Source organism: Triturus cristatus, chromosome 3_1 (assembly GCF_964204655.1).
Source record: "Triturus cristatus chromosome 3_1, aTriCri1.1, whole genome shotgun sequence".
In the NCBI taxonomy this organism is placed as follows: domain Eukaryota; kingdom Metazoa; phylum Chordata; class Amphibia; order Caudata; family Salamandridae; genus Triturus; species Triturus cristatus.
In genome coordinates this window covers 773,799,462-773,825,103 of record NC_140583.1, presented here as the reverse complement: position 1 = coordinate 773,825,103, position 25,642 = coordinate 773,799,462, and the positions used below count along the sequence as shown (strand labels likewise).

The window sequence follows — 25,642 nt, the reverse complement described above, 5'->3', positions numbered from 1 at the left end:
TGGAGTTACAGGGCGATCCAGAGGCTGTAAGGTACAGAAGGGTACCCTCTGCACAGGCACAGTAAGGGTGCTAAAGCCAAATATCCCCAGGGAGGTCCTCGCGTTGGACCCTGGAGGAGTGACGGTGCCCTGTTAGTCCTACGGGCGGTTGTGGACCTGAGCAACCGGGGGTTGCCTCAACGCTCCGCCTCTCTTAGGGGGGGGGCGTGAGTAAGGGGGTGGACTGGTGGTCCACCGGTGGGAGGGGCTATCCCCTCCCCCAAATCTAACAAACACCGGTTGGCTAGGGCCACGGTGAATTTTGGCTCATCAGGTGGGCAGACGGCGAGGGGCTGCCTGCCCTGGGATCGCCCGTAAGATAACCCACCATGTTGGCATATTTGTTATGCAAATAAACCTTCAGCAATTTTCTCCACTAAGAATGTGTCTTGTCTGATTATTTCTCTAAGATATTGTTGTGGGAGGGATGGGGAGTATTGCCGATATTGGCACTATGCAGGGCTGCCCCGGGCCCACGCAGGGGGCCATCCTAAGAGGGCGGCCCCCCCTTAGTGCCACAGGATGGCACACGACGAGTTAGCCTCCCAGTGTTTGGGACCCTCGTGGGTCCCCCATGCCCACGTCACTTCCGGGCAGGAGGGGGTGGGGGGAGAGGTACATATACCTCTCCCGCCCACTGGTCGCCCTCTTTTCCTGCTGCCCTGACGCCGTTTCCCTCCCTACCGCTTACCCGGCGTTCAGGCAGGTGGTGGGGGGTGAGTTTGTCTAACTTATTATTTTGTGTTGCAAGCGGAGTTACAGGGCGATCCAGAGGCTGTAAGGTACAGAAGGGTACCCTCTGCACGAGCACAGTAAGGGTGCTAAAGCCAAATATCCCCAGGGAGGTCCTCGCGTTGGACCCTGGAGGAGCGACGGCGCCCCGTTAGTCCTACGGGCGGTTGTGGACCTGAGCAACCGGGGGTTGCCTCAACGCTCCGCCCCTCTTAGGGAGGGGGCGTGAGTAAGGGGGTGGACTAGTAGTCTACCGGTGGGAGGGCCTATCCCCTCCCCCAAATCTAACAAACACCGGTTGGCTAGGGCCACGGTGAATTTTGGCTCATCAGGTGGGCAGGCGGCGAGGGGCTGCCTGCCCTGGGATCGCCCGTACAATAACCCACCATGTTGGCATATTTGTTATGCAAATAAACCTGCAGCAATTTTCTACACTAAGAATGTGTCTTGTCTGATTATTTCTCTAAGATATTGCTGTGGAAGGGATGGGGAGTGTTGCCGATATTGGCACTATGGCCAATCACTGCATGGCTTCGTAAGAAAGTTATGCATTGATTGGCCATGTTCCGACCACTGGAGCAGAAGCCCAACGGTCAATCCAGACACTGCTCCCTTGCTGTTATTGCTTGAGAGCAGTGGCAGGATTGGCTTGGGCAGGCAAACCTAATGTTCATTAGGAGTCTGAGAGGCTGCAGCTGTAATGCCAGCCCCCCCCCTCCCTCACTAATTGAGCAGAATGGGTGGCTCATTTTTTGTGCATGTCGGGCTTGTCGCAGAAAGACAGCCACTCAGCTCGACATGCACACTTTGAAGTCAGTATCGACCCAGTTGAGCTGCCCTGATGTGCTGGCAATCATTTCTAAGCCCCGCCCTTAAACCCTTCACTCCTCACTCGTCATCATGCAAGAACCTGCCTGCGGTGGAAAAAAAGAACAGCCGCGGATGAAAAGAAAGAATTCTATGTTTGTTTAGGTTTCATACTAGGGTGAAAGGGAAACATAAATAGGGGGAAACACTCCAACACCCTAATAGAGGGCTTGCCCCTGGGTGTGACATGATTAAGGATATTGCAAGACACCTCGGAGTTCCATAATTCTATAAAGGAACTGGCCTTTGGCCTCGTTCCTCTTAAGGATATGGAACTCCTCAGTGACTTGCAATATGCTTGTAATATACATGGATACTTTATCCCTAATATAATACATGGGATTCTGTAATCCATATAAAAGGGCCTGCCTATATTTTCTTTATAATCAGCGACTTGTGATGCCCCCAATCACCAATCACGAAGAAAAAACGTCACAACTAAACTATACTAAGCTGTTACAGTTAGTTTCTGGCTTCTCAATGCCTGCTACCAGCAGCCAAGGTAAACCTCCGGTCAGGTCATGGAGCAGCTGTTTAAAGCAACGAAGACGAAAGGTTGCTTTTGTTTCTTCTGCTATATTTGTCTAGCATAGAGTGACAAGCAGAGAGAACATGTTTATTTTATGCACTCCTTAGATAATTATAGAAAAGTTAAGAATCTGTCTGCATGTTTAAACACGTTAAAAGCAACTGACTTGTATTGATCTGTCAATAATATCGGTTTGCAACAAATATCTAACAGGTCTGTGTTTAATTTTGCACTGTAGGTTTTATTTTATTCTTTATGTTTGGAAACCTGCTCACTCTTTCATATAAAAGAGCTATGCACCAAGGATTTAAGTGGTTTGTGGGAAAGATGATGGTATGACAATGTATTTATTATAAGTAAGAAAGTACCCCATGATGTACATAAGGATATTGCAAATCACCTCGCAGTTCCACAGCCTTATAAAAGAACTCGGCCTTCTGCCTCGTTCCTCTTTATGGTCATGGAACATTTCTGTGACTTGCAATATCCTCCTAATATACAGCAGGCTTTACTTTATCCTATATCACCCATATCAAACCTTCCAGGTTTGTAGTCCAGACTCTTCTGGATCATACACAGTCCTGTTGCACACTTCTGTGTGTTTTTTCAATAATCCTGCTGTCCGTCTCACTGTATATGACAATAGTTTGAGGGGAATTGCTGCTGCATTGAACACCATAAAGCAGGTATTCTAAGGTATGGAGATTAGGAAACATCTTAGCACCAACCTCAGGTAAGCTATTACTAATGATATCAATGGCTGTGCATTGCGCAGAAGTAATATTCCAGGCCTATAGCATGGTGCAACAGAATGTCTGGGCAGCTGCATTTTCATATGTGATATTGTATTGTAAAGTAAATCCAGGACACAATGAAGTAAGAAGTCTTTTGATGATGGTGTCTATGGGACACATGTTTTCTGGGGTGGTGAAGGCACCACGTCTGGTGCCCACCAGCAGATCACCCAACATATTTGGACATTTCCTCCCATACAGCCATAACGTTTGTTGCTAAAAGTGCTTCCACCGACATGACCAGAGCACTTTTGTCAATAACTGACAATGTTAGGTGGATCCCCATGTCAGCATGGTAGACAGGGTCACTTTTGTTTTTTTAATACATTTTCCAAAGACAAACCGCCAACATGTAATGTGAATGTCCAGGGGACATTGCTTGGTTTTTTCCCTGCCTGGGATTGCCATGCAGAGCATGATATTCAAGGGCATGGAAAACACTGCAGTCATGGCGTCAGAAATACAGCCTTATGGGATGGGTTTAGGACTCCATGTTTGCCTAGGTTTCCAGCAGCAGAACCCTCTGTGGTTCTGGCATCAAAAGAACAGCACTATCCGTGTGTAAATGAGGTAGAGGAACCGAGAGCTCAATGGTAGTGTCATCTGCCAAATACCCTGCTACTGCCAAACTCTTAAGTCGGAAATCGGAGTTTGTGTTTCTGATAATACATATTAGTAATATTGTTAATTTACAGTAGATGGACTTGAACAGCACAATATTCATTGTATTTATACTGTTCATTTTTAGGCACTTGTAACATCTTTGTGAAAGGAGAAGATAGATGCTCCTCAGATCCCACACGTCTTTCATGTTTACAAAAGAAATGTCTGGGAGCGTACCAGTTTGAAAATGACAAATGTATATGCATGGGTTTTGCCCTAAGTTGCAGAATACAGCAGTTAGGTTCCTTTAAGTGTTTGACAGGGCAGTACAGCAAGATCCTGACGAAATGTGGTGAGTCTGGGTTTGGCACCGACAGTGTAGTTTCCTGGGAGCTTTCACTAGTCTTAGTGAGAAGATAATGCAGTAATACCACTAGAGACCGCTGCTGGCTCAACATAAAAATTGCAACCACATGTCCTAGTGAGCATTTGTAAGCTTGCCGATGACAACTACTACAAGGTTGTAAGGAACATTGTGGGTTTTAGAAGAGGAATAATGTAAACAGTGAATTCATGAGCCATACTTCCTAAAACACTCTGTTTGCCTGCTCTTTCCTTTTAGGTTACTGGGAGGTTAATGGTTTTGGTCTTTTTGGAATCTACAAGTCTGACTTTGATCGTATTGGGGGGATGAATACTGAAGAGTTTAAAGATCACTGGGGCGGAGAAGACTGGGAGTTGCTGGACAGGTAAAGAAGCTGCTTGATACGATGACCAGATCCCCTGTTGGTAATATCAGATGTTCACAATGTATGCTCGCAGCCGTGATTGCCAACCTTCCACATCTGAATGGCTGTCAAGCTGTAAGTTAAATTAAGAAGTTTTCCAACATGGTATAATCTATGGATGCATAGAGTATAATCTGTTGTCAGAGGCAACCCCCAGAGCACTAGCTTCATTATCTGATGATGGTAATTTGTGTTGACACTATTCAAGTGGTTTATGAAAAAGAATTCTGCCTGGGGCCATTTTACCTCTTTCCCTTTAAGGTAGAGTCATTGGGTACAATGCTGTGTAAATGCTTAAAAAGCTCAGTTTTTCACCTCTTAGATTTTCCTTCACTCATATTGTTCATTTTGTCTTTGACTGTGAGTACTCTTCTCCCTCATTATCAATCTTTCTGTTTTACTAAAGCACAAACTCTGTTATTTAACTTTATCTGCTTGCACTTTACTGGTTCTGTTTTTTGCCCAAGTTGATTTCTTGCCACAATTTCTTTCTTATATGGAAAACTGAGTTCCTACTTTTCAAATTTAGCCTTGAAATTTCTTGAAAATGCTGGCTAGTCATGTGCATGATAGATGCATGTACTCTCTGGTGTTTGGTTATACAGGTTTTGCAAACTGATTAACACTAAGGGTCTTATTTAGAGTTTGAGGGACAGAATACTCCATCAAAACGTGGTGGATATCCCATCTGCTGTATTCCAAGTGCCAAAGGCTATAATACACTTGTGATACACTTGTGATCCACCACATTTGTGACTGAGTATCCTATTCGCTAAACTGTAAATTAGCCCCATAATCTCTAAAGGTTTAAAAACATTGATTGTTGGTAGTAAGTACCTCCCCACATCTTCAGCTAAGTATCTGGAGGCTTAGGTGGTGGCATCATATAATATCTGTGATCCAGGACGTTTTTTTTTCTCTGATATGGAACGTATTCTTTCCTCCTTTCCTCTGGAATGAAAAGAATAGATCGCATGAAGACAGTATGTAGAGATTCCAACTTTCCATTGGATTGTCTTCCTCAGGGAAACCACTGGTGTTCATAGTCCTGCGCTTATTGCCTCATGCTTGTCTCCATCAAGGAACAGAAGTCCTCTGCAATCGGCCAATTTGGATTTCAAGATCTTTGGTTCCTTAAAGCTCAAAGGAAGCATGGCATAAAAATCTTATTTTTTTTTACATTTTCCGATAGTTTGAAATGGATATGAAATGCAGAGCTACAATAATGAACCCACCACATGATCACATGATTGATATATATGTGTGGGTCATTGAGTGGATGTGAGAGTGGCTGTGTGTGTGGGTGTCAGTAGCTGTGTGAGTGACTAGGCTAAAACAGAACCTCACCTGCCCCTTTATACGACTCCAAAGTTTTGCACAAAATGTCTACCCAACTGGAGTACTTTCTACTGGTTAGTAAGTACTAGCTCTTTGGGTTAATGTCTAGTGCATATTCTACACTACATCTGCGTAATGGACCAGGAGGAAGTGTCTCCAGTGACCTTCTGTGCATTCAATTTCGGCAATGAGATTGTTCCTCGTGCGCTTCTTCCAGGAATCTGTGATAGCAAGAATTATAGGACTTAAAAGAGGTGTATTTCCTCCTAACTATATAAAGTAAGTGCTTCTTTGTTTGGTGGAGATTTCCCCATATTCATGGCATGAAGAAGGTGTCACCAAAATCGGCTGGACCCACACTGGGGGACCTTTTGGTAAACTGTCTATCATACTGGCAAAAGGCAGGAAGATCTATGCATAGTACTAGGAAAGGGCAAGGCCAGACGGGTGAGGCTTCCAAGTAATTTTGTACCTTTGGATACTCGTAGTTCAAAAGTAAGAACCATGGACTCTTCTCTCACCAGGAGAGGACAAGTAAGAACCCACTTGTCACAGTCACTACAGATTGCACTCAGATAGATCAGGGCTGATTTTGGCCTCAGGGACCCCAACTCCCGGGGCCCTGCCACTTGATGCTGAGTGCCCTGAAGCCCACCCAGGGCACCCAGTGTGCACTGTTAGGAACTGCTGGGATAGCCTCTATGCCTCTGCAGTCCCTGCCGGCTCTGTACCTCCAGCAGGAGGCGGGATTGCTCCCGCACACAGAGAGCAGCCAAAAATGCTGCCTCCTGCATACAGGAGCAATTCTTTGATTTGTTTTCCTGCCTGCTTGATAGCGGGCAAAAAAAGAGATGAAAAGTCTGCTCCCAGCGGGCAGAAGCTGTTTTCCTGCTCCCTTCTGCTAGGAGCAGACATACTGTTTTCTATTGGTTGGGGGGAGCTGTCATAATAGTTTGCTGTTGCTTGGCGGGAGGGGTGTCCCAAGGGTGTGCACCTCCGGACATAGGGAGCTAGGCCTGGGGGGTGGTGGTCCGCAGGGCCAATAACATTAATTGCGCCAGGAGGGGGGGGGCGCAGCCCCCTCATATCTTATTGCAGGGCCTGCCCCAGGAAGGTGGTGGTCCCCGGGTGCCTCTCCCACTGAGCAGTACGACCTGCCTCATGGTCATACATTGGTCTCCAGGGCTCAAATGGCCCGGGGGCCCCCACCATCGGCTTTTTGTAATTCAGGCTGGCCCTGGAGAGGTGGTGGTCCCTGGGGCCTTAAAAGGCCCAGGAGGGGGTCCGCACTGCCCCCCTCCTCTATATTGTTATGGCCTTGCCCCGGTGAGATGGCGGTCCCCGGGGCATAAACTGCCTATGGAGGGTGCCCCCTCTCTCCCAAATCCATATTTGAATTTACCCCTGGGACCTGGCCCACCCGGAGGCTCAACTAGAAACAGTGTGGGATCACACCGTTGTTTTTTTCAATTGTGCTGTGACTTACTGATCCACCTGCGATTTTGCAGCAAAATTGAGAAAATTCTACCCCTCACTGGGTGCTCTTACTTATGCTGATCTAGTTAACAAATCACAGGCTTCCTTTCATCTTTCTTTCTTGTTATACCACTTCTAAATGGCCAGTATTTCTTTAACCCTTTCCATTTTTACTGCTAAGAAGCCCAATTTGGTTGTTTTTTTTCCACGAATCCACGGCGATGCTCAGCGCGGCCGCCCCCTTGTAACTTCGCAGCGAGGTTTGCAGATTTACACATGGGGTGCCGCGTTGATCCCAGCGAGGGGCCCGCGAATCTTGCAAATGGCCAAAAAAAAACATTTTGAGGCATTCTACTGCCCAGTGCACATGCTTACCCCTCATTTTTAATACACAGAAGTGTTCAGGACACCTCTCCCCTGACTCCTTTGTTCACAATACATGTGCAACTTTTCAGCTCCAGCGACCAATTCCAATGAATAAAATGGCGGACGCAACTTTTCTGTGAAGGTAAAACCAGGCAGTCAGGACTTTAGTCAGGCGTGTGCACCAGCGGAATCCCTGTGGGTGGATCTGCAGAGGGTCCGCGCCCCTAGATATATAAATTTGGTTTTCGTTTAATATCTCTAAAACTACTGAATTGATTTACATCAAATCCCAAAAAGCCTGCTTTCTGGACCAAGTGCTAGCGCTGTGCCAAATTTGGTGCAATTCCGTCCAGCGGTTCGGGCTGCATTTGTGTTCAATATCCCTATGGGAATTAACATGGGGGAAAACGTGTTTTGCCGCCCCCCCTTTCTCTCAGCCCCCACTTGACCTCCCTAAAACTTTCAACACTGCAGCTGAACTTAGCGTTGTATTAGTTTTGAAAATGTCATCAAACGGCACCAAAGATATTGACGAAATCAACAAAACAAAAAAACTCTTCCTATTGAAAGTAGATCCTAACTATTACTACCTATTGCCAACTGCCAGTAGGATATATATCTATCAAACCAGTACCTTTCTGGGATAGAATGCCACATAAGCTATGCAAAAAAGAAACCAAGAACTCTAGGTAGTGCCCAAGTTTAGGTGGAGAGCCGCTCCTGTATAGAGCACCCTACAACACCAGCGACATTGTTAATTTGCTCACCCCAAATGTCTGCTTTTCTATCAAAGTTTTTAAGCATAGGATTAGCACAGCTCTGGTAACTATAACTCATGCCCTAAGGTAACTATAACCTGCATCCCCACCATACACTGTTTTCTCATCAATAATTTAATTGCAAATGTTGCAGTAATATTATCCATGATGTCATTGAAGTTGTCATAAGTGTTGTAATTGGTGTGTTAATAAGCAGTGCATGGTAAGGGTGCAAGTTATAATTACCTTAGGGCACAGGCTATAGTTTACAGATCATAGCAGGTGAATTTCAATTGTTTTATACATTTAAAATGATGCTTTGTCACTGAAATTCTCACCTAACTGTAACATTACTTTAACCTTTTTTAATTGAATTTCAAGTTTTTTTGGTTTATTTTAACATAAAGTAATATTATTTAACCATACGTAAAACCAACCCCCTGGCCGTGCATGGAGGGAGGGTGGGCCCCAGGTAGCCAGGCTCTGCATCCAACCCCTGAAGGTAGATAAACCCACTTTGCGCACAACCTTCCACCATACGTACTGACGATTTGGCCACATGGCCACGGCTCCCTTCCCAGAGCCAATAGTGACCCCGGAGATCCCATCTCCTGGGGCCAAACCATATAAGTATGGGGGCTGGGGGTGCCCGGCCCCCCCACTCCCTAAGCCAATGCCAATAGTCACTCAAGGACTCCATCCCCGAGCCCCCTCCCAGAGCCTTAATAGACCCTGGGGGCGCATGTCATTATAAAGGCTAGGTTTCGTATGGCCTCCTATCCTAAGGTTTATTAGGCCCAGGGTACCTCACCTCTGAGCCTATTGTGGCCCAGGAGACCCCATCCCCCAGGGTCTCCCTAAATTTAATGTGGGTATCCCAGTGTCCACCTGGACCAAGCACCACTTTGGGATCCATGGGGAAAGCCCCAGTGTTCTCATGGCCCCCGCCAGCTCACCCCATTCTGTATTGCTCCCGCCTAGAGGGAGGAGCTGTTTTTTGCCTGCTCCCTTCGGGTGCGAGCAATATCTGTGTAGGCAGGGAAACCCAAGTCTCCTCCCACTCAGCTGGAGCATTTCTAAATCTCCCACTAGGTGGGGGCAGACATGCCTTACCTGCCCATGCTGCTGCAGGTAAGGAAGACATGTTTGCTCCTGCCTGGCAAGAATAAACACATGTAACCCTGCCCACATCAGTGCAGTGAGGGACACTACTTTGTCCCGGGAGTGGGCTTCTCGGGACAGAGTACTTGAACGGGACCCGAGGAATGGATTCCCCAGGGCCTTTTAAGGCTCAGGAAGGAGGGCCGCGCACTACCCCTCTCCTTTTTTGTTCAATAAGGCACCGGGAGATGGGGTCCCCGGGCCTTTTTATGTTCAGCGAGGAAAGTTGTGCGCCTACCCCCTTCTCTTTTAATTACACTATGGCCTGGTGGATGGGATCCCCAGTACCTTTACAGGCTCAGGGAGGAGTGGCACGTGGTCTCCTCCCCCCACCTTCATTTTCTCCCAAGGCACAGGGAGGGTGACCACGTGGTCCCCCTGTCCCCCCCAAAAAACTAATTGTGCCCCCTCCCCAGGAGTTTTTAGGTCTCGCTGAGTCAGCGCACATGCGCTGCTCGGAGAGACTTTAATAGGTGAGTTTTCAAAGTGCTGCTGGCTGGCCTAGCGCTTGCCTTCACGTGAGCGTGTACGCGCGAACGCCAGCCTTCAGCAGCACTTTGAAAACTCACCTACTAAAGTGTCTCCGTGCAGCGCATGCGCACTGTCTAACCATTGTGTATTTACTTCCTGTTATTTAGCCGGAGTACCCAATCCCAACGTGCCCCTTTCTACAAGATAAGTTTATAACCAGTGCCTAACTTATAACCCGCTGACTCGCCGAAGTTTTCCCCATTACTTACTTTGTGAAAGCTGGCGTTTTCTTATGTCAGTACCATTCCTTTCCTGATCGGGTCTAAATCGCGCTCGACCTACGGTCTTCTTATACTTCCGCTACCTCAGGTCAAAGGGCACATCTCAACTTTAAAAAAAATAAATTGTTTCTTTCAAAAAGAAAACCGTTACCCTTTTTGAACGCGTGTATACACGCACATTTTACTATTTCTGCCATCTTTGAGTGCATTACTTTAACATAGCGATGACCCCTATATGCAAATTCGACTGTTTCGGACATCTTTAAGTGTTTATCTTTAACATTACAATGACCCATATGCGCAAATATAACTGTTTAGGCTCTCTTTAAGTGTATGTCTTTAACATAACGATGACCCCTATGTCCAATCTAAGTCGTTACCAGTAAATGCAAGATGGCCTCATGGGCACTTATTGCTAAAAATGAAGAAAAAAATTGAAACTTTTTTTGGGTGCCAGGCCTCATACTATTAGCTTTCTGGACAAACTTCTTCGTGAAGTTCTTATAAAGAAGTCACTGTTCATGTACACCCCGAATACATTCTTTTACTCAAACAGGTGCAATGCTATGTTTCGAGAGACTTTTCTGGGGATACTCCAAAGGTTTGACGTATAGAAACGCCAACCCCCTCTTCCCGCGGTGCAGGAACCTCAGCCCTTTCATGGCTTCAAACTGGGATCAGGCAGGCATGTCACCGGAGCACACATCTTCCCAGTCCCCGCCAGCATCACCCCTAAACTGTTTTAGTTTGCCCTTAGCGGCATACAATCAAACCCGTATGAGGCATGGTCAGAGATTTTCCTAATGGGTGTCAGTCCATCATATCTGACAAATAGGTCATTCGGATTGTTCTATGCCCTTCACACAACCACACACACACACAAAACCACACACACAACCACACACACACAACCACACACACACAACCACACACACACACGCACACACACACATCCACACGCACACACACACATCCACACGCACACACACACATCCACACACACAACCACACACACGACCACACACACGACCACACACAACCACACACACAACCACGCACACAACCACGCACACACACACACACGCAACCTCACACACACAACCACACACAACCCCACACACACACGACCACACACACACGCCACACACACATGACCACACACACACAACCACACACAACCACACACACAACCACACACACACAGCCACACACACACAACCACACACACAAGAACACACACACAAGAACACACACAACCACACACACACACAACCACACACACACTCAACCACACACACACACAACCACACACACACTCAACCACACACACACACTCAACCACACACACACACTCAACCACACACACACACTCAACCACACAAACACACTCACAACCACACACAACACATACACAACCACACACAACACATACACACACAACCACACACACAACCCCACACACACAACCCCACACACACAACCCCACACACACAACCCCACACACAACCACACACACAACCCCACACACAACCACACACACATCCCCTCACACAACCACACACACAACCCCACACACACACACAACCACACACACACAACCCCACACACATCACACACAACCACACACACAGCCACACACACACAAAGCCACACACACACACACACAGCCACACACACACACAGCCACACACACACAACCCAAAAGCGAGACCTATTGGCTATGCCAATGCTTGTTTTAAAAGACGTGTGTAGCCCGCACTTTTTTCCATTTTGCTGCAGATACACTGAAAAATGTATTAGAAGAAGTGTTTGGGACACCACTGCCAGGCCTAGGGGTCAAGTACCTACCTTCCTGCTATGTCTTTTTTTCAGTTTTTTTTATTATTTTTTAAGGACTAATTTCTGAGTCCTAAAATTGCTGCCGCCACATCGTTGTTGATGTGGTTGTTGATGTGGTGGCAGCCCATCAGATCTCTTGAAGACATCTGTTTGGTCTGCGGATCCCCCGTGGCTTGAAATATACAAAATGTTTGAGCATTAATTGCTCAGAAACGACTGAACTGATTTACAGCAGATCACCAAAAGCGCTCTTTCTGGATCAAGGTCTGTCTAACTTTCTGCCAAATGTGGTGTAAATCTATTCAGCAGCTTGGGCTGTAGCTGTTTCTCAAGTTCCAATGGAAAAATGAATGGAGAAAATTTGTTTTGGGACCTCCTTTTTTTCTCGAATCCCGCTTGATGGATCAACCCCAAAACGTTCAATGCGCAAACTAGTCAAAAAGTAGCATTTTTTGTTGGAAAGTTTTGTGGACATTCATCAAGCGCCACCAAAGGTATTAAGAACACAATAATGGCATTTCCAATGGAAACGCAGTCCTAACTTACTATAGCTACCTAGTGGCGACTGCCACTGGGATATATATACACATTCATTCATCACCAGAGTTACAGTTGTGACTGGGAGGTATGTTTCACTGCAGAAAATCCAATAGATAGATGAAATAATGCTATTATTATTCTGAAGATACTCGTACAGTGGGGACCAAATATTCCTAAATGTTTGCCACAAACCTCCCAATAACCATGCTCCAATTTCCATATAATAACACTTTAATATAATTGTAATGTAATTGCATTTATAAATCTCTTACCATCCCTGACGTGGCCTTGAAATGCTTTATGGCGAGGAGCAGGGTACTCTGGAACTCCAGTTGAGTGGTTTTTGGGATTAGTCATGTGCTCTCAAAGGAACTATTCCATGCATTTACTCAAGTGTCTTTGTGGTAGACTGAATTAATGTGAGTTAGGTGTGATCATTAGTGGGGGAATATGTGAGTTCAAGTGACTGGTTGATGGGAAGGATAAATAGACTAGAGGAGATCAGGCATTGTTTTTAGATCACAAGGCAAAGTTTTCAAAGGAGGAGGGTTATGGTCTATGAAATGAAGCGTGGGCAATTTGCAGATATGGAATAATGGTGATTAAGGCAGACAACCATGCAACTTATAGGTAGAATCTACTCAGACAGAGGAGACCTGGATATGCTTTGCAGAAAGTCGTGTCGGAAATGAAGCCTAGCTTCGGACACATGCATGCTGTTCAGGGAAGGGTTGGAAATGGAGGCCACTCGAAGTCAGGCCACAGAGCATAAACCCGGTCTTGTTTCATGTTTTCGCTGCTGCTCTGAATGTTTCTATGCTATTAGTGTACTAATGATATACTACTGAATGAATGCAGAGTGCGTCAGCCTTCCGAAGTGTGGCAATATACAGAATACCAATAATGATTGCAACAAACAAAAAGTATCTTTGGACTAATCCTAACAAAATACACCAGTATTTGGTTCCTGGTGAGCAGACAGCCCTGAAGATCCTAGGCAGGTGTGAAAAGATGGTTTCTCTTCCAGGGGATCCTCATCAATAGTCATAAGCACTGAATATTCCCGCCCATGTGTGGGGACCCCGGAAATAATAAAAATGATATATGAAGAACATATATATACAGCTCTGTATATGTATAAACATATATCATTTTTTCCCAAGCAAATGCAGCCCCCATAGAAGGATAAACAATGTAGATACAATTATCCAATAATGCACCATAGGTATAAAAATACATCTAAATCTCCTTTTTTTTTTTTTTTTTTTTTTAATGAGGTAACGAACTCGTGATAAAGGAAAAAAGAACACTGTGCAAAACACAGATCCACCAAACATTGTTAGCCTGCAGGCTGCATTGCAATACAATACCATAGAGACTGAAAAGCCTTGTACAGGTAAAAACTGGCACCGTGCCTTTAAGGCAGCCCTGACTCCAATATCCCATCATGCCTCAGGGGTGACAGTTGGGTCAGTTGTTCTTTCCGGCTCCTTCTGTCAGGATCCTGGAATTCAGCTCTCTTCTTTTTTGACTTTTCAGTCAAGAATTGTTACTTTTCTAGTAATTTTTTGGGCTTCCTCTGGTTAAAGTCTGTCAGGGCAGCGTATACCTGTGTTTTCTGACTAAATTTAACAACTTTTTCTGTCAGAAAAATGCCTTCTTTATTCATGCCGTGTCCATCCTGTGGCAAAAAGAAGGCCTCTTCAGACACACACGAGGTGTGTATCGTCTGCCTACCAGATTCTCACTCTCCTGCATCCTGTCGTCACTGCAAGGACCTTTCAAAGAGGACTTTGAAAGAGAGAGAGAGAATTAGGCTTTATGGCCTTTCGGAGCGGTCGACGTCGAAGCAGCTGGTCTCTGTCTGTTCTCCATTGGCGTCGGGCTCGGCGTCGAAGACTCCAGCGGCGGGATCGTCGCTGAGAGGTAAGGAGTCCAGGGGGAGTCATGCTTCCAAACGAAAGTCCACGTCGACGCTCGATCCGGCGGCGAAGCGCATTTGTTCGTCGTCGGCAACTTCGACGTCAAGACAACATCCTTCAACGTCGAAGGAGGCTCATCACCGATCAACGTCGAGAAGACATCGTTCGACGTCAAGACATCGCTCAACGTCAAAATCGACACCAAGAGAGAAGTCAACATCGCAGGAAGAGCACAGGCGTTCGATGTCGAAATCTACATTAACGTCGAGGCAAAGATCGGTGTCAAAAGATCCTGCAAGATCTTTGACGTCGAGACAGGATTCGCCGTCAAGGGAAAGACGATCCTCTTCGAAGGTGCTGATGACGTTGAGGCAAAGACCATCGTCGCAACATTCGACGTCGAGGCGGGTGCCTCCGTCGGAGTCGAGGCAGACGCCTCCGTCGACGTCGAGGCAGGAGCCTCCGCCGTCTAAGGACTGCTCTAAGGACTGCAGATCTGCGGAGAAGACGGTGACATCGAAGTGAGATTCCCCGTTGGGTTCTAGACCTCCATCCAGGACAAGCCCTCCGTCGACGACAAGGCTCTTGACGTCGAGGCAGGACACATCGCCGGTGATCCATTCGGCGTCGAAGTCCAGGTCTCCGGTGATAGGCCTATCACCGTCGAGACGGTCCCCCGAGGTGGGATACCAGGAGACGTCACACTTTCGTCTGACTCGTAAGAAAGTATCAAGACGCAAATCTCCTCATAGGGTGATATATACCACATCGGAGCACGATTCATCGCGTCCGATCTCAATTTCACCTTCAGCCTCTCAAGGCTCAAGATCAAGATCCGGATCACCGGAGGTGTTGGGTTTCTCTCCAGTTCCTCCAGTGGAGCATACATCTAAAGACGAGGGCCATGCTCTACCCAAGAGCCCCGTCAGGGAAATGCCTCAGAACACTTCAATTATTCAGGCAGTTAAGGATTCCTTAACAAGTCTAAGGACTCTGGCTCAACCATCATGACCAGCAAGATCCCATTCTCGAGGAAGAGAATTGCAAAGGCGCTCACGCTCGCCCAGAAGGCGATCCAGGTCTACCTCTCATAGGAGAGAGTCAATCAGATCGGGGAGAAGGCGACAGAGGTCTCCTTCATCTTCCTTGTCAAGCCGTTCATCCAGAAGGGATTACTCACCCACACTCACAGATACTCCACCATCTAGAGTGTCGCCAGTGGATGACATCACCACTTTTCAAGATGTGTTGTGCAGGGGGGCGACTAAGTTGAACATTCCCATGCCTGTTCAAGAAACCACCTCTTCTGTCATCTTCGAGACCCTTCATGAGAGAGCGGTGTCTCGTCCATTGTTGCCTTTAGTCCCTGGGTTGCTTAAACCAGTAATGGACATCTTCCTAACGCCAGCGACTATCAAATCTGCGCCGGCGCGAATTCTGAAAAAATATTGTCCGGCCCCCGAGGACCCTCTATTTCTCAAGGCGGACCCTCCACCGGACTCTGTGATCACACCTGCTGCCAGAAAAACTCATTCAGTGGTGTCATCATCCACAGTGCCGCCGGATAAGGACAGTAAATCGCAAGACTCTTGGGGGAGAAGAGTATGTAGCTCGGCGGCCTTGAGTCTGAAAGTGGCTAGTGCCTCAGCGCTTCTGGGGCGCTACGACAGATCACTATGGGATTCCCTGCAGCGATTTGTAGAAAAAGTGCCTTCCGAAGACAGAAAGGACTTTGAAGAGATCCTGCACGAGGGCAGCCTTGTTTCAAACCAAGTGATCAGCGGATGGAGCAACATTGGCAGCGCACTCATATGCTCACGGGATTTCCGCCAGAAGATCCTCTTGGCTGAGGCTGACGGCCTTGAAGCCTGAAGCACAGGCAAGAATTCTGAATCTGCCTTTCTCGGGTAGTTCGCTTTTCGGTTCTCATGCGGACGACGAAATGGCTCGGATGAAGGCAGAACTCGAGACAATGAAAGCCGTGGGCCTAGAGAAACGGAAAGAATTTTGTCGCCGTAGGGGAACCGACAGGCGTATCTTCCAGCAGAGGGTTCAAACCCCTCACTGGCAGAAAAACCAAGATCAACAAGGGCAAAAGAAACAGCAATTTCAGTCCCGTAGATCATCCAGGGGACGTGGAAATAACCGCCAGGCCGGCGGTGGAAACAAGGCTCAAGGAAAGCAATGAGAGCCTGCTTCCTCCAATGCCGTCCACCGCTCCGGTGGGAGGAAGTATTGCAAACCATCTCCCAGAGTGGCAATCCATCACAAAGGACAAGTGGGTTCTGAATATACTGCAACATGGATACTCGCTTCGTTTCCAGAGCCCTCCTCCCTCGATCCACCCTGTACAATCATCTCAACACCTCAAGATGTTAAGAGAAGAAGTAGCGACCCTTCTGCTCAAATCAGCAATAGAAAAAGTCCCCAGGGCGCAGAGAGGAAGAGGAGTCTACTCCAGATATTTTCTAATCCAAAAAAGAAATACAAAAGCAGAGTTCAGACCCATCTTGGACTTACGGACACTAAACAAGCATATCAAAAGAGAAAAGTTTCACATGCTTGCGCTTCACCAGATATATCCGCATCTCCGGCAAGGCGATTGGATGTGCTCGCTGGATCTGCAAGACGCGTACTTTCATGTTCCCATCGTACAGAGTCATCGGAAATTCCTAAGGTTCGTGGTGGGGACCTCTCACTATCAATTCAAGGTCCTACCATTTGGCCTGAAATCGGCCCCTCGAGGATTTACAAAATGCATGGCAGTAGTAGCGGCTGCACTGAGGCATGCAGGAGTCTTCGTCTATCCCTATCTAGACGATTGGCTGATAAAAGGACCATCGCCTCAGAGTGTACACTCACAGCTGGAACGCTGCCTGAACCTGTGTCACAGATTGGGGCTCAGGGTGAACTTCAAGAAATCCAACTTCACACCAGCCCAAAGGATACACTACCTCGGTGCCACTATAGACTCCGCAGTCGGAAAAGTGTTTCCTTCGGAGGAGAGACGGTCATCCCTGATCCACAAAGGCAAGCAGATTATGACCAACAAGCTGTCTACAGCGCGACAGATTTCGTCTCTGCTAGGGGCCATGGCATCCTGCATATTCCTGGTGCCCAATGCCAGGTTGAGGATGCGCCCTCTCCAACAAGATCTGGAGGACAAATGGGACCAAAGGAATTCGCTGTGGGAGGAACCAGTCTGTCTTTCCTCAGCGGCCAGGCAGTCAATCAAGTGGTGGTTGAAGCCACTCAATCTACAGGTGGGGCTTACTTTTCATCAAGAACCCCCATCTCAGACGCTGATCACCGACGCATCCCTGCAAGGTTGGGGTGCGCATCTGGGATCCCTACTTTCTCAAGGACTGTGGTCCAGCAGCGAAAGGTTGTACCACATCAACATGCTAGAACTCAGGGCAGTCCACCTAGCCCTCAAAGCATTCCTGCCCGCTATCAGGACGAGTCCCATTCTAGTACAAACGGACAATACCACCACAATGTACTACCTGAACAAACAGGGGGGTACTCGATCCAGGACGCTCTCGCTGGAGGCTCAGTCCCTGTGGCACTGGAGCCTAGCAAGGAACATTTTAATAAAGGCGGTTCACCTGCCAAGAGAGGTCAACGTAAAAGCGGACTTGCTCAGTCGTCATTTTCAAGATCCAGACGACTGGGTACTCAACGACGAGGTGCTAGAGGGCATCTTCAAGGAGTGGGGACGTCCGCAAATAGATCTCTTCGGGGACGAACACAACGCAAAATGCCGAGGCTTCGCCTCAAGATACCATCGACCAGGATCCATAGGGAATGCCCTTTGGATCGATTGGTCAATGACATTTGTGTACGCCTTTCCGCCGCTCCCTCTGATCCCCAAGGTGGTGACCAAGCTGCAACACTCGTCTGCCAAGATGATCCTCATAGCACCGGACTGGCCGAGGCAGTGGTGGTACACGGATCTCCTCCACATGTCGATCCGACCTCACAAGCGCCTGCCGTGCAGACCGGGCTTGTTAACCAAGATGCAGGGGAAGATTTACCATTCCAGTCTTCCCTCGCTGAGCTTAACAGCATGGCTCCTGAAGTCCTCCAGTATGGCGATTTAATCCTTCCCCAGGAGTGTATGACCATACTGAAGGAGGCTAGGAGGCCTTCTACAAGACACTCTTATTTCTGTAAGTGGAAGAGGTTTTATGTATGGTGTATGCAACATCAGTATAACCCTACAAAATGTCAGAAGGAAGTGATTTTGCCTTATCTCCTTCACTTAGCCAGAGTGGGGTTGAAATTTTCATCCATTAAAGTTCACCTAGCGGCCATTACAGCATATAGGCGCTCCCCTTCGCAGCAGTCATTCTTCAAGCTGCAGGTGGTTAAGGATTTTTTGCAGGGGCTCAAAAAGGTTTACCCCCCAGTAAGGCCTCCCTCGCCTTCTTGGGAGCTGAGCTTGGTTCTATCAAAACGTATGAGTTCACCTTTCGAGCCCATACATAAAGCTACTTTGCAGCACCTTACGTGGAAAACAGCTTTTTTAATAGCTATCACTTCAGCACGTAGGGTGAGTGAAATACAGGCCCTCTGTTCTAAAGAGCCCTACACAATTTTCATCTGAATAGGGTAGTGATGAGAACTCATCCATCTTTTTTACCAAAGGTGGTGTCGAATTTTCATGTTAACCAGACTATCTCCTTACCTACCTTTTTTCCCAACCCCTCATCACCAGCTGAGAGGGCGTTGCACTCTTTAGATGTTAAGAGGGTTCTAAAGTTCTACCTAGATAGGACTAAGGCTGTCAGGAAGGCTGACCACTTATTTGTTAACTATGGTGCTGTCCGCACAGGTTTTGCTGCATCTAAGCGTTCCATTGCTAGGTGGATTGTGTCAGCCATTAAATTGGCTTATCAGCTGGCGCAGAAGCCACTGGTCGCTCGACCTAAAGCGCACTCCACAAGAGGAAAGGCGGCTTCTGCTGCTTTTCTCAATAATGTCCCACTCCGAGATCTGCAAGGCAGCCACTTGGAGATCTGTCCACACATTTACGAGGCATTATTGTCTGGACTCGGACACCAGATCAGACACTCAAGTAGGACAAGCCTCCTTGAGGAATCTGTTCAATAACTGAATTTGTCAATGGTTTATTACTCCATGTATAGTGCAATTCTCAATTGCCTGCAGGTGGAAGGTGGGCTTGCTATTCTATTCAGTGCTTATGACTATTGATGAGGATCCCCTGGAAGAGAAGGATAAGTTACTTACCTGTAATCCTAGTTCTCTTCCAGGGGTATCCTCATCAAAGTCATAAGCAACCCACCCGCCTCCCCAGGCAATTATGAGGAGTGAATTATTTAACATGGAGGAAATATATCTTTGTGTGTAGGACCACAGTCCCGCAAAGAACAACTGACCCAACTGTCACCCCTGAGGCATGATGGGATATTGGAGTCAGGGCTGCCTTAAAGGCACGGTGCCAGTTTTTACCTGTACAAGGCTTTTCAGTCTCTATGGTATTGTATTGCAATGCATCCTGCAGGCTAACAATGTTTGGTGGATCTGTGTTTTGCACAGTGTTCTTTTTTCCTTTATCATGAGTTTGTTACCTCATTAAAAAAAAAAAAAAGAAAAAGGAGATTTAGATGTATTTTTATACCTATGGTGCATTATTGGATAATTGTATCTACATTGTTTAGCCTTCTATGGGGGCTGCATTTGCTTGGGAAAAAATTATATATGTTTATACATATACAGAGCTGTATATATATGTTCTTCATATATCATTTTTATTATTTCCGGGGTCCCCGCACATGGGCGGGAATATTCAGTGCTTATGACTTTGATGAGGATACCCCTGGAAGAGAACTAGGATTACAGGTAAGTAACTTATCCTTACACACCTGCGGTAGGAAGCAAAAGTGTAAACAAGGAGAGGGAGTGACAGAGAACATAAGGCTGGGTCCTATTCTCAGAACTGGTTTGTCACAGGCAAGGGACGGCACAGAACATCCTCAGTATTTTGTAGAGTGGAAATGTTCTAAATCAGCTATAAAGGAAACAGAGGACCACAAGTAAGAATGCAGGTAGCAGCCAGAGTGACATCTGTTACTCAACGCCAAGAGACCTATGGGTGAACGTGCGCTTTACAAATATATGTTATGAACTCCTAAGAACTTGAAGAAATGTAAATGTACGGGTTTCAACAATGTGTTTTGCTATGCTGAGCCCTAAAAACCAGGATGTCAGACGAACCATGCTCCCTTGCAGTAATAGGATTCCTCAAAAGGAAGGGGTGTGTAAACAACCAGTTGTCCAAAATAATGCTTCAATGTGCAGAGTAGTGACTCTACAACCAATGAGCTACCTGCTCCTAATCGTGACATAAGAAGCATGTTTGTGCAAAGCACACTTGGGACCATTGCAGCATGAAAGCGAGGGACTTAGTGTGTACACGCCCTCTGCTCTGCACCTACCATGTTATGAACATCAAACTATGACTGTTTTTCCCAGTGAAATCTTTATACCCCGCCTTGCTCTGTAGCAGGGATCAATATGTACAACTAGTGGAAAACCCATCAGTCCCTGGCAGGCATAACAGGCGTATTTGTGGAGGGCATTTACATCCCTAAGGGAACTTCTTGGCACTATTTAATTGAATGGATGTATATTGTTGCCCAGCTCATACAATCGACTTTAGAAGGATAAAAGGTTGAGCGGATCCACCAGGATATGAACCAAAGACCATCTGGTCAAGCACAGATCACTGCAAAGTATGCATTAGTCTAGTCAGCCAGCAGCACCAATAGTCTTCTCACCCCCACCCAAGGAATGTTCAGAATCTTACTGTGGGGTATGTTTTGTTGCCTCTTGCCCTAATAGCAGTTACATGCTTGTGTTGCCTTTTCAATATAATACTGGGCTTGCCCCCTTTGTGCAGAGTCTGCTACTGGCCTGGTTTGAGACATCTGCAAGGCCTAACACAAGGTCGAGTACCATGATGCTGCTTCCCATATGCATTCTGGTCGGTATTTGTTAAACGTGGTCGCCCTTTGGTCATGCAAGCTGTGATTTCTCAGAACTCATGTAAAGTTATAGCACTGAAAAGCACAAGACTAAATTTATGGTTGGTGGCCCAGCCCCAGCACCCTCTGCAGCCAAACGGCGGCCCCAAGCATAAGTAGTCATGGACTGTGACTGGGGCATTGGCATCCAACTCAAGTGCTTATTTGAGCCTGTGGTTTCCTGTGTCCATTTATTAACTTCTCCGTGACATAAGAGCGAATAAGTGCTCTTTAAACTTTGCTCGTCCGGATGACGACTCTGTGATTCTTTCAGGATGTAAAAAACACCTTCGACAAAGGCATTTTCCAGATGGACTCTTTCATTTACAAAGCATTTGGACCAAAACAGGGAACAATTTTTACAGAATGTGCTATTCATTTTTTAACGCCCTTGCTCTCCCTTGAATTTAGTCCGGCAATATGCTTTTCTTCACTAACACCGTGACATCCTGCAGCCTTTCTTTCACAGTAACCCAGCAAGATTGTCACATAATTCAGACACAAGCGACAGGCAGTGAACCAAACTGAATGCCGCACACACACCAGATATCTCCCAACAACGAGATTGCTATATTCTAACTGTTTGATTTAACAATGTGTGCATTCACAGTAGGCGCCCTCTGCCCAACGGGTGCCAACCTAGGTTAGTTGAAAACAGATAAAGCAAACAGAGGTGCACCACTTGTACAATCCTAATAACTTATAATACATCCACAATTGGAAGTAGTTGAAATTCTTCTCTTTATTGTTGTATCATCAATGTGTATAAAAAAGAGGGTAAGCCAATGCGTTTCGTCCCATAAATGTGGACTTTTTCAGGGCTGTAATATGATAAATATATAAAATACTTACAAGACATGGAACAAACAACATTAACAATATCAGACAAATAAATAAATACATAGACATAAAGTTCCTGAGTCAACAGGAATACACAACAGCATATAATACAAAAAAGAATAGGGGGGGGGGGACACATATATAGCTAAAGTGCCATTATGTCGATACAGGGGAAAAGAACAAAAACACCATAACATCTGCTGTTGTTGTTATGCGTTACACATTCTGTACATTTTGGATGAAAAATACCAAATAGCAGTAGGTGGTTCCCTCAGAGATTAACACACAGCAAATGTTATGTATAATAACATCAGGTTTAGATGAAATTTTGTTGAACAGATTGAAACCACCCCGAGTGTGAATATCCCATCTTACTCTGTGTTTCTACTTCAGTGTTTGTATCCGAAGAAGTATCAGTTAATGATGATGAGCAAAAGGTAGAGAAAGAGCCAGTCCAACGAAGTGAACAGAGAATGAGAAGAACCAAGATCGAAGGAGAGTATGCCATTATTCTATATCGGCAGGGTACGAGTCACTAATAGTGGATACATACCACCAGAAGAAAGAAAGATATCCATTTTTTTGGGCGAAAGAGAGTATTGTAGATCTGTTCAATTGCAGTTGGTAAAGTAAAATATGAAACCATAATAGTGCCCATCTGATAAAGATGAGGCGGGAAAAAAGTATGTTTTATAATTGGATGTGTACTACAGGAGAATGGGGTATATAGGGTTAAAGATTATTAATAATACATATCCAATGAGCCAAAGTCTTGAGGAAACAATCGTGAGGGTTCTGAAAACCACGGTTAGGTAAAGTACATCTTATGAGCACATTGTATCATCAATCAGCATATTCAAGCTAATGCCTTCTTTCTTGTTGGTAAATAGAAGAGGGGGGAAATCACTCCTCATCGAACACCTGTGGATATAGAGAGCGAGATCCATCACTAAAGTTTTGAAGGAAATTTTAGGAGGGCTTGGCCAGTCCACCCTTTTTAAAGTGCTATCAGCACTATGTCAACAGCATGTGAGCAAGTTCGCCCCTATAGAGAGATCTGAGAACCAGTCTCCATCCTACACTTATATATGGTAAAGACAAGCGTTGTGTCGAATTTGCAATTAGTTTCTATGAAAATGTGGCAAATCAGCCCTTTTACTTAAACATAAACAAAAAAGTCTAAATCAAGCATCTGTAAGTATGCTACCGACTGGAGTCTGATCATACGGGTGCAGTTGTATACCCAGTTGGGTGACCCATAGGACTCTAGTACTCCGACAGGGAAGGTATTTGTATTGCAGAATGCAGAGCACCAGTAATGTTAAACATACTAAAAACCGATCAATACAAAAATTGGTATGTTTAAATGAAGATTGACCAAACAGAGTAACACATTTCTCACTGTTGCTGGAATGCTTCAACTAAAGCAATCCTACGTAAATTGAATATATTGAGTTCAATGGTCACAACTATGTGTCCAATTCAAGGTTGTTAGGAGGGCGATAAAGCCGCGTACTCCCTGCGATTGGTGTGGGCTCCTCTTCGGTGGGGTACTATTAGCGGTTTTCATAAAGGTAAAGGACTGTAGTGAGACTCGCGCTGAGGTTCCGGGTCCTTAAAGTTCAGTACGGTGCTTACTATGACGTAATCAAAAAATGAAAGGTGTGCACATTAGAGCAGATGAATACAATGTACAGTTGGTTGCTGTCGGCCATCTTGGATCATGTGTCAATAGTAATGAACAGTATCAACTATCCACTCAAAGTGGTATGGGTATGCGCATGCATATGAATAAGTTTGTCACCCCTACCGAAATGACAAGAACAACAAAAAATAATATCTGAAAGAGACAGTTAGATATAGATTCCTTACCTTAGAATTACCCCTAGGCGTTAAACTGGATGCAGAGATTTTTTTTCTTAGCAGTACCTCTGCGTGTCGGTAGGTGGTGTCGGTCGGCTCCGCGTCCGTCGTCGGCATCGTGTTTATCGGAATTACGTTGTGGTGCCTATTTAGATGCCGCCCCTGCGTGCTGGTGTCAGTTCTTTCTTTTTCCTCGACAGCCTAGAGCAATCCCTTTAGTCATTTTTTGACTTTTGTCAACTTATTTTTTAAGTCTTCGACTCCTGGTGTGCAAGGGATGTCCCATCGTTGGACCGGCTTCAAGCCCTGCGACGCCTGACACAGACTGATGTCTATGATGACGCCCGCACCTCCTGTGCCTCTGGTGCCTGGAGTGCGACCATGATCCGAAGTTGTGCTCCGACTGCTGGGCCATGAACATAGAGGCTTTGCCGGAGCGGTCCCGAAAGCTCTTGAAAGCCCGGCAGTTGGATCCGCGTTGTTCCCGGTCTCGCTCGAGAGAAAGGTCTTGAACAGTCGCGGATCCCCCACACCTCGTCGCACTCCAAGTGCTCTGACTCTTCGTGTAAGTCGTAGCACAAGAAGGAGAAGAAGCACCGGCGCCCTTAGCCTTCTTCCCAGTCAGTCGGCTGAGGCAATGCGGGACCCGGACTGTCGTCGCTCAAAGGCTTCATCTTCGGTGCCTACTTCTGGGACGACTTTGCGCCTCCCTCGGTTTCCGGGAGCCGGAGCGTCCCCTGCCAGGCTACATGCATTTTACAAAGCCCTCCACTCCATCTTCGAGCAGCCTGACTCTGTCGGCGTGCCTTTGGGCACCGCGGAGCCGTTTGGAGGGCCTGGGCCTCCGATGCCAGCGGCTCTGGTGCCGGACGACCCGTGAGGATCCAGGCCAGGTTGTGGATCGACGCCAGTCGATCTTTTTCGACCTTCCCCGGTTACAGCACCCCCGGAGTCAGTCGTGCCCCCAACCGACGCCGTCCCCAACCACACCCCCATGCTGGAACCAGAGCCATATCGACGTCGAATCAGACGCCGGAGGGTACTTTTGTTCCTCATTTCATCCCTGGTGTTCCCTATGGACACTTCCCCAGACCTTGGCATGCTTTCTCCCCCCCATCGTGGCTACGGACGAGGGGGCCTCTTTTGCTGTGGTGGTGCGAAGGGCAGCTGAGGCCCTGGGCCTGAGCTCCCTACAGTGGTGGTCAGGACTAACCTCCAGACAGGTGCTTTAACCAGCGGCGACCTCCTCCGAACCCCTTTTGCCATTCAACAAAGCCCTCACTGACGTCCTTCTGGGCACTTGGTCCGAGCCCAGCACAAGGACTCCTGTGGAATGGACGATTGCCTGCCGCCACCGCTGGGCTGCGGGCGACTCAGTTTTCCTCA

At 46.7% G+C, this 25,642-nt stretch overlaps 1 protein-coding gene across 1 annotated transcript in view; it reads left to right on the top strand.

Annotated features, from left to right (window-relative positions):
• The window catches only part of B4GALNT4 (beta-1,4-N-acetyl-galactosaminyltransferase 4), an 841,437-nt gene that overhangs the window by 796,974 nt on the left and 18,821 nt on the right, over positions 1-25,642 (top strand). Inside the window, exon 19 of the mRNA XM_085644956.1 lies at positions 4,187-4,313. Within this exon, the coding sequence (XP_085501082.1) occupies positions 4,187-4,313 (127 nt within the window). The remainder of the gene's footprint in view (positions 1-4,186; positions 4,314-25,642) is intronic.